Source organism: Haliotis cracherodii, unplaced genomic scaffold, assembly GCF_022045235.1.
Source record: "Haliotis cracherodii isolate W230 unplaced genomic scaffold, xgHalCrac1.p SCAF_4, whole genome shotgun sequence".
NCBI classification, from domain to species: Eukaryota; Metazoa; Mollusca; class Gastropoda; order Lepetellida; family Haliotidae; genus Haliotis; species Haliotis cracherodii.
The window spans coordinates 58,640,140-58,647,989 of record NW_027266297.1 but is presented as its reverse complement, the minus strand read 5'-3'; the positions used below and the strand labels follow the sequence as shown (position 1 = coordinate 58,647,989).

The following is a 7,850-nucleotide window of genomic DNA, read 5'->3' as shown; positions in this document are numbered from 1 at the left end:
GTGAAAGTTTGTCTTGGTGAATGTCAGTGCAAATTCGAACATAAATAAAAATGCATGTTTCCAAAATGTCTGATTCATGATCATCCTGATTTTTTAAAGACTGTGTAATTGGTTTGTGTTTCATCCGAATGCATTGCCTTGTCCTGTACATAATTCCACTGTTGCTGAAGGTTCTGAAGGTCTGTGTCATATCAGTGTGAGGAGTGAGCCTATCTTGATCTCCAATGACGGGTACACCCAAGGAATCAATACTGGATCCGCTGCCTTCATCAAATCTCCTATCCCTACAAATCTTCCTCACTGTTGACCAGAGTAATCCCATTCAACACAGTACTAACAGTGGTTTGAATGTGGATATCTGCACAAGGTACTGAAACTCAAAAGGCATAATTCACTGGTTGGCTGACCAGGCGATAAGCAGTCGCCATTATTATACTGATGGTGAACTTCCTGCATGTTGAACTCACTACTGTTAATACTGGCCGGTATGCAATAGTCCAGTCAGAATCGCAATGGAGTTATCCCTTGAAAGTGTTCTGGTACAATTTCCTTGAAATTAGCACATGGCCTAGGCATGCTATGTCATATCATTCCAGATGAAGCACACCACCCGTCATATGGTCATGTAACATTTAGTCCTCATGTCTAGTACATCTAGTCCTCATATTATTAGCCTCGAAAAGAGTACAGGGTTGTACGTCCTAGTTATACTGTAACAGATGCAGTTCAGCGAAGCCAAGTGCCAAGCCAATATAAAACAAGTTTTAAAGGAGTTGTTTATTGGGCCCTCGCTAAGGAGTTTCCTATTTTCTCAAAAACGTGGATAAACATGTCAAAGAAGTCGTAAGAAAAGAAAATGTCAGTCATCTGGTACAAAGAAAACCTTGCTGGCAAAGAACACCTTGCTGGCTGACACTGTACCAGGGTAGGCTCTAACGTTGGGGCTTGAGTAGATTTAAGTAATCGAAACTGATTGTGATGGAATTTCAAACAATGTCTACTGACAAATAAGTATTAATGTCATCAAAAAGGATGAAGTGTTTGGTAGATATCTTTTATGTAGAAGTATATGCTTATTACCTGAGATTGTTAGTGGCTGTACCCTTCATGGGGGTTGAAGTAGCGTAACATTATTGTCCCCCTGAGATGGTATGTAAGCCCACTTCATTCAAAGTATTTAATATATTCCAGTTTTTGAATTGTAGAATATTTGTTTGTTTTAATCTTGGGTTAACCTTCTCCATAATCACCAGTGACTAAAGGGATGGTGTACATCCTGCTGGAGAACCATGCAGGTAGCAAAGGTACTGTAAGTCCCCATGGTCCCTGGTATGGTAGCCTAACTTTAGTTGTTGGTAATCTAGCCTGTTTTTATAATGTGTCGTTTGTCATAATCTGATCATTTTATTGTTCTAAAACTAGTTTTTTACAATTATAATCTGTGATTTATTGCTGGTTGTTGTACTGTCCTTCGAAGACAGCTTTTTATATATAATATCAATGCGTAAATTGTTCACGTCACGATATGGCTAAAATACATTGCCTATGTGACTTTAAATATTAACTCACTCACTCATACTAAAAACAAAACCGAAAGTAGGACATGTTGAGTTGATGAAAGTCCCGACACGTCAGTTCTACTGATCAAACTCAAGTGAGCTGCACCACTTCCAAGCGTCCTTCATGGAACAGCCTGTTTTCACCCAGTGACAGAACAATGGAGGAAAGTGTTTCTGTTTTCGAGGAAAAACATACCACAAAGCATTCAAAGAAGATTCAAAAGGCTTTGTAAGATTAGATACAACTAATACAACGTAGCATATCAATAACAGATGCCAATATAGTGCCGCTGACATACATGTATACAGTACCGTGCAGTGTGTGAGGTGGGGTGAGGTGAGGTGAGGTGAAATCGAATTTAACGTCGCGTTCAATATTATTGCACTTATGTAGCGACGTGCATGCATGTGTGTGTCTGTTTGGCTGCTTGTACACGTCAGTTCAACTGATCAACACTCAAGTGGGCCACACTACTTCCAAGTGTCCTTCATTCAATAGACTGTTTTCATCAATGGCCAGTGACAGAACAATGGAGGTAAGTGTTGCTGTTCTCCAGGATAGTCATGTTACAATGCTTACAGGAAATTTCACAAACCTTCCCAGATGTCTGAAGGTAATAATAATTTTTAAGTTTTAAGTTAATTAACAATATACCTGAAACACAATACCATTCCCGCTAATATTGTATGTGCTAAATAGTATTATGTGCTTGTCAACTTATCAAAATGTCACCACTGTTTAAATATCTAATACTGAGTCGTATATCAATATAATATGTAGGCGTTGTGTGTGCAGCAACAGCTGCAGGATGTCAAATGTGCAGCTAATATTCATGTATACAATGATGTTAGTACAAACTCTAGTGGCTTTATCAGCGTACAAATGGCTGACCTTGGAGCGGGATGCAGGGGAATGCAACACATTTAATCGATTCTATCACGAATAGTGGAGAGTAAGTCTAACACACCCTGGTCTCACCAAGCTTATTCTCTGTACAAAAATATTTATAAATCTTGTATAATACGCATTGAAATTGACTAATTTAACACACGTCCACGTTTTCCATAGCCTTGGGTCACTATGACACCGTTCATATGGTAGTCGGTGCGCAGGGGTAGAATGGTGGTCATAGATTGGTCTGCTGAAAAGCTCCATGCATTCCTCAAAGTATCCTCCCCGAATCCGCATAAATAAGTCAAATGCAATCTTGTTGAATTTCCATTCTAACTGAATATATAAATTCGCCTCATAGCTATGTGGGTCACAATGACCCTGAACATGTCAGGAGTCAATTGATATTTTTAGATCATGATTACACCAACTGAGAAATCGTTGATCCCATGTGGCGCAGAATAGATTATCTTTCACATGCCCATCTTCGAGAAGTTTATTTGTCGCTATACGGCTCAGACATTACCGATACGACGTTAAACCCTTAGCCTAGGACGCTCTTCGATTTGAAGGTTTGTTTGTTTGTTTGTTTGTTGTTTAACGCCGCACTCAGCAATATTCCAGCTGCATGACGGCGGTCTGTAAAATAATCGAGTCTGGGTAAAACAAAAGACTTACCATTGAACAGATTCGACCTTATTTGCCTGGTAAAAATATTTATCTTGTATCAATTCTGACAACAACATCTCTTACACACGAACACCTGTTACTCTCAATGGTGAATATATGATGGGTGGAAAACAGGATCACATTACGTTTAGAATCCAAGTTATTGCATTGATGCATTGATGCATGTGAGTGCCAGTGGAGAGGCAGGATTACTCTCACCTTATATCATCACTACCAATATTTGATAGCATGCTTCATCTTACAGAGGCAAGGGAGTTAACTGACTATAAAAGTCCAGTTTCCACCCTTGCCGAACTAGGCTGGAATTTCCAGCCTCGATCGTAGCGCCACCAGTGGCCATTACGAGTTATGGCCGTTCTATGTACCTTCAATTGACCAATCAGATTCCATCTCTCACATCGCTTGCATTACTTAAAACAAAATTGCGGCGCCTAGTCAAGACTATCTGCTCGATAATAAAGTCTATATTGTAATAAAACGGGTCTTACCCCACGAAGTGCATGAAATCACGTGAGCACCTCGGTTCAAAGCATGAAAGAATATCTGTCAACCCCGGATGTTAACGAACCGGATGTCTAGTTTGTTACGCGATTTTGATTGGACTATGCATAAACTCGTTAGTCCAGCCAAAATGTTACTCCATAAGTGCAGCCTAGTTCGACAAGGGTGGAAACTGGACTTTTAAAGTCAGCTACCTCCCTTGCCTCGGGAAGATGAACATGCCTATGATATTGTCGGAATCATACAATGGACTCCTTTAAGAGATTTCTTATGATTACGGAATTGCTTGTGTCAATTTTATTTATTACAATATGTAGATGACTGTCAGCAGAGATTTAATGGTAAGATATTTCTAGGTAAACCATTTATCAATCTTACCGCCTGGTATTTTCTGGTTTCTAAGATTTGGATTTTCCCATGAACCTTTGAAAATCATACAAAATATATTTGCATTTTTAAGAAATGTTGGTATGTCATAGTTTAACCTTATATCTGTTGATATTTTTCTGTTGATAAGTCTTCATGTATACATATGTTTCAGTTTCCTCAAATCATAGATCTAAATGTGGGAGGGCGGCACCTGAGCACCCGTATTTCAACTCTCACCAAGTACCCTGATTCCAAGTTGGCCGATATGTTCAGTGGGGAAGATGTTATGCCAAAAGACAAAGATGGCCGGTTCTTCATCGATGCGGATGGCGACGTATTCGCTCACATTCTCAACTTCCTGAGGTACGAGATGCTGCCCCCTCCCGACCAGGCAGTGGCTGTACACAAATATGCAAAAATATTTGGCATTAAGCTTTTGCGTACTAAACATTTACAATGGGGACCAGTGTTTGCGCAGGCTTTGAGAGACAACTGGAAACGTGGAATAGCCGGATATGATGACTGCCTGAATCAGTTGCGGGAAGGCCTCATGGCAAGTCGGTATCAAAGTGGTGTCTTGTACATCCAGTTCTCGGATTCCTCTCAACACATGTTCACTCTGTGCAAGGTGGCTGGTATTCCTGAGGGGCATCAGGTCATCAACGTCAAATACTCCTCCTCCACAACGGATGGGAGCAATCTTGTCCATTTCCTCAATGAGGATCTGAAGCGTATCGGTGTTCACCTTCAGCCGGGGGACTTCCGACCAGAACCAAAGTGTGGTTGTCGCGTGGCTTTGCGGTACATGATAAAACATGAGTAACTGAGGTACCCCTAATTTTCACATTGTGTGGTTTGGTACGATTAATGTATATTTCCCAGTCGAATAACATACATCATGCTTGTAGGCGGCGTAATCGTCGACTAAGCACTGTGCCACACAGGTATTTGAGAAGACGAAAAATAATAAATAATGAATTGATGTAACTTGTTTACACTAATAAACAGCCGACTATTTTCTCCTGACATACTTTCAAGCTTGACAAGCTTTGTAATGGAGAGTATAAGTGTTCCAGACTGGGGAAATTATCCACAGAAATGAGAGATCCACGTATGTTGTAGAACTGACAGAATCATGAATTCAAACGGACGATTTGTGGACCTCGCAAACTAAGAGATGACCGTCTGTACTCCTAAATTTGTTACTCTTAAATACATTGTTCCAGATTTGTGACCCTGCTTCACCATCAGGAAAACATCTTGTCATCCTTCATTGATAGATACTTTCAGGTGAAGGTTTTATCGTGGATGAATTCTGTACATTTCATCCTGAGAATCTTAGCTGCTTAAAGACTTATGGTCATTTTAGGGAGATCAACCACATTTCCGTTTTCATAAAACATGACAATCCAGTGAAGTGCTAATGTTCCGGATACGTGGTCTCCTGGCAGACTTCTCGGATGTATAGCAAGGGTGCGGCTGTGCAGTCCGTTGCCCGTTAAGGGCCGTGGCTAGCTGATGGGGCTCTTCGGGAGTGTTTCTGTCTTCTCTTACTAGTACATATAGGATTACCTTAGTACATATCATATGTGGGTCTGTCAATAGAGGATAGTCCGAGTCCAACGTTAGGGTGGAAGTATTTCTTCATTAACTCTGACATTAGCGTCTTGGTAGATGAATCGGTCGTGTTCAGAATTTGTTCTAGATTGGAAGCGATGAGGCAAATGAGATAATATGTTTTCAATTTCCTAATTAAAACTGGTTATTGTTCTGTTCGGGCGAGATAATCTCTGTGATTTGTTAGACGTTAGAGATTCTGTGTTCTGGTTTTCAGCAACCCACGCCTGTCGAAAGAGGAGACTTGGTTGATGGATATCATCATATCCCAATTGCATGGAACGATTCTCATAATGTCTGGTTCTTACTCGATTATGTATAGATTGACAACAAACAAACAAATTCCTTGCGAGTTGAATGAGGTAGTGTGTGATGATTCTGACAAGCTTAATTAAGGATTGAAGTTGTATTTGTTGACGTTCATCAGCTGATAAAGACAGTGCTTCTCGTGAGCAAATCCCATGATGCGCGGTTGGATTTCATGAAGAAATACAGGGTACTGTGGAGCTCAGTCAGCTTGGTAGTGTTCACCTTGGCGAGGTCACCCGCTACTGTTAATATTGGTGTACATTTTGCGCGCCATACTTCCAGTAAGAGGGACGACAATTCACTTGCACTTACACTGACACTAATCACGGTGAAATTATACAATGTCACTGCACCATTTCTGAGATATTATGTTGGTAAAGGAACATAGTTATTTTTTTATATTGTTTGTGTCACTGATTCACTCCACACACACAAAGAGTATTCAGTCAGCAATCACTATGTGACTCACCTATGAGTGGCATCAGTTTGTTTGAGTATACTGCATGAAAACAAAGGTCACTGTACTTTCTCTGTCGCTGTATATCACATGTATTCCATGCATGCGCGAGTCCTACTAAAGCAGCTCCATCCATCGCTGTTCGCATGTGGCTACAAAAAGGGAAGACCACTTCATGTTTCCATAGTAATGCTGAATTTGTATATGGATATTTCAAAGACGCACATGTTAGAGGAACACCACACACAGCAGCACACATAGTCATTGATAGAGTTTGCAGTGCAGTTGATATGCCTGTACCTTCAGTAACGCAGTAGTTCAAATGTTCAGATATGGTCTGCTTCGATAAGTCAGATAACACAGTTACACCTTCAGGACGTGTGTCGATTCATTGGAGGCTGATCTGATCATAACGGATTGATGCCATTCATGCACATGGAGTTCTATGCATCTTGCACAAGTCAGGTTGTCATTGACGAGTAGTATGACATGCATACATCAGAAAGTAGTATCGCTCACTTACAGAACCGCCTACGTGGTCTAGTTTATAGACCTTGGAAGATGGTACTTGGTGTTACCCTGCCTGGCGATGGGCATTACGGCTCGGACTCGGCTCGGCTTGGTATTCATGTTAAACTGCGGCATAGTATCTCACACGACCAGCATTCAAATCGGCATTAGTTCGGACTAGTACAAGCAAACACACAAATACACACACACACACACACACACACACACACACAGACACACGCACAGGAACACACAGACACACAAACAGTCTGTGCACTTGCAACATGGCAAACATACAGTTAGGAGAGACGTTCATCCCGCCTCATCGCGGCAGAAGAATCCCATGTTTTCAAAGATAATGTAAATCAAACAAGCAGAGACTGAATTAGGGAATAAGGTTAAACACGGCTTTGAACAGTATTCCAGTTATATCAAGGCTTGTCAGTATGAAGAAGGGTAAAAGCCAGAAGTGATGCAGGTCTTAGACGTTTACCACTTTGGTGAAACCCACAGGCCCGGGTGCTGACACATCTAGAAAGATAATCAAGGCGAACCGGATTCGAACCAATAATCATGGATTTGCCCAAGGGACGCAACTCTGCACAGCGACTTACGTCGCCTTAGACTACCAATCAAAAAGGGTCATTCTGTCATGTGTGTGTTTCTAGAAGACGTGTCCTGCATTAGTGTCCACAACGATTGACATCTCTCATGTAAATAAAATAATTGAAATAACATGGCAATTTAATGTTTTATAAAGAATTGGGCAGCAACAACAACCACATCTTTGTTATCCCTTAACCGAGAAGAGGTCAAACAATTTGCGAGATGGAGAGTGGACCGAGGGGACTAGAGCCATAATATCGGCCATGCCAACATTTCATATCACCGACTACCAATCCAAAAAGAAAGTGTTTTCACAATGATCCACTACCAGACAGGACTC

At 41.0% G+C, this 7,850-nt stretch overlaps 1 protein-coding gene across 2 annotated transcripts; it reads left to right on the top strand.

Annotated features, from left to right (window-relative positions):
* The first annotated feature begins 2,001 nt into the window (after positions 1-2,001).
* LOC139480264 (BTB/POZ domain-containing protein KCTD7-like) lies at positions 2,002-4,887 on the top strand. 2 transcript variants are annotated; one of them, XM_071263316.1, is made up of 2 exons: positions 2,002-2,095; positions 4,184-4,887. In XM_071263316.1, exons 1-2 carry the CDS (start codon positions 2,072-2,074, stop codon positions 4,832-4,834), a joined length of 675 nt encoding a protein of 224 aa, XP_071119417.1. In that variant the 5' UTR covers positions 2,002-2,071; the 3' UTR covers positions 4,835-4,887. The 2 variants fall into 2 exon arrangements, with proteins under 2 accessions (XP_071119417.1, XP_071119418.1); XM_071263317.1 differs by lacking the exon at positions 2,002-2,095 and adding an exon at positions 2,946-3,023.
* The last annotated feature ends 2,963 nt before the right edge of the window (positions 4,888-7,850 follow it).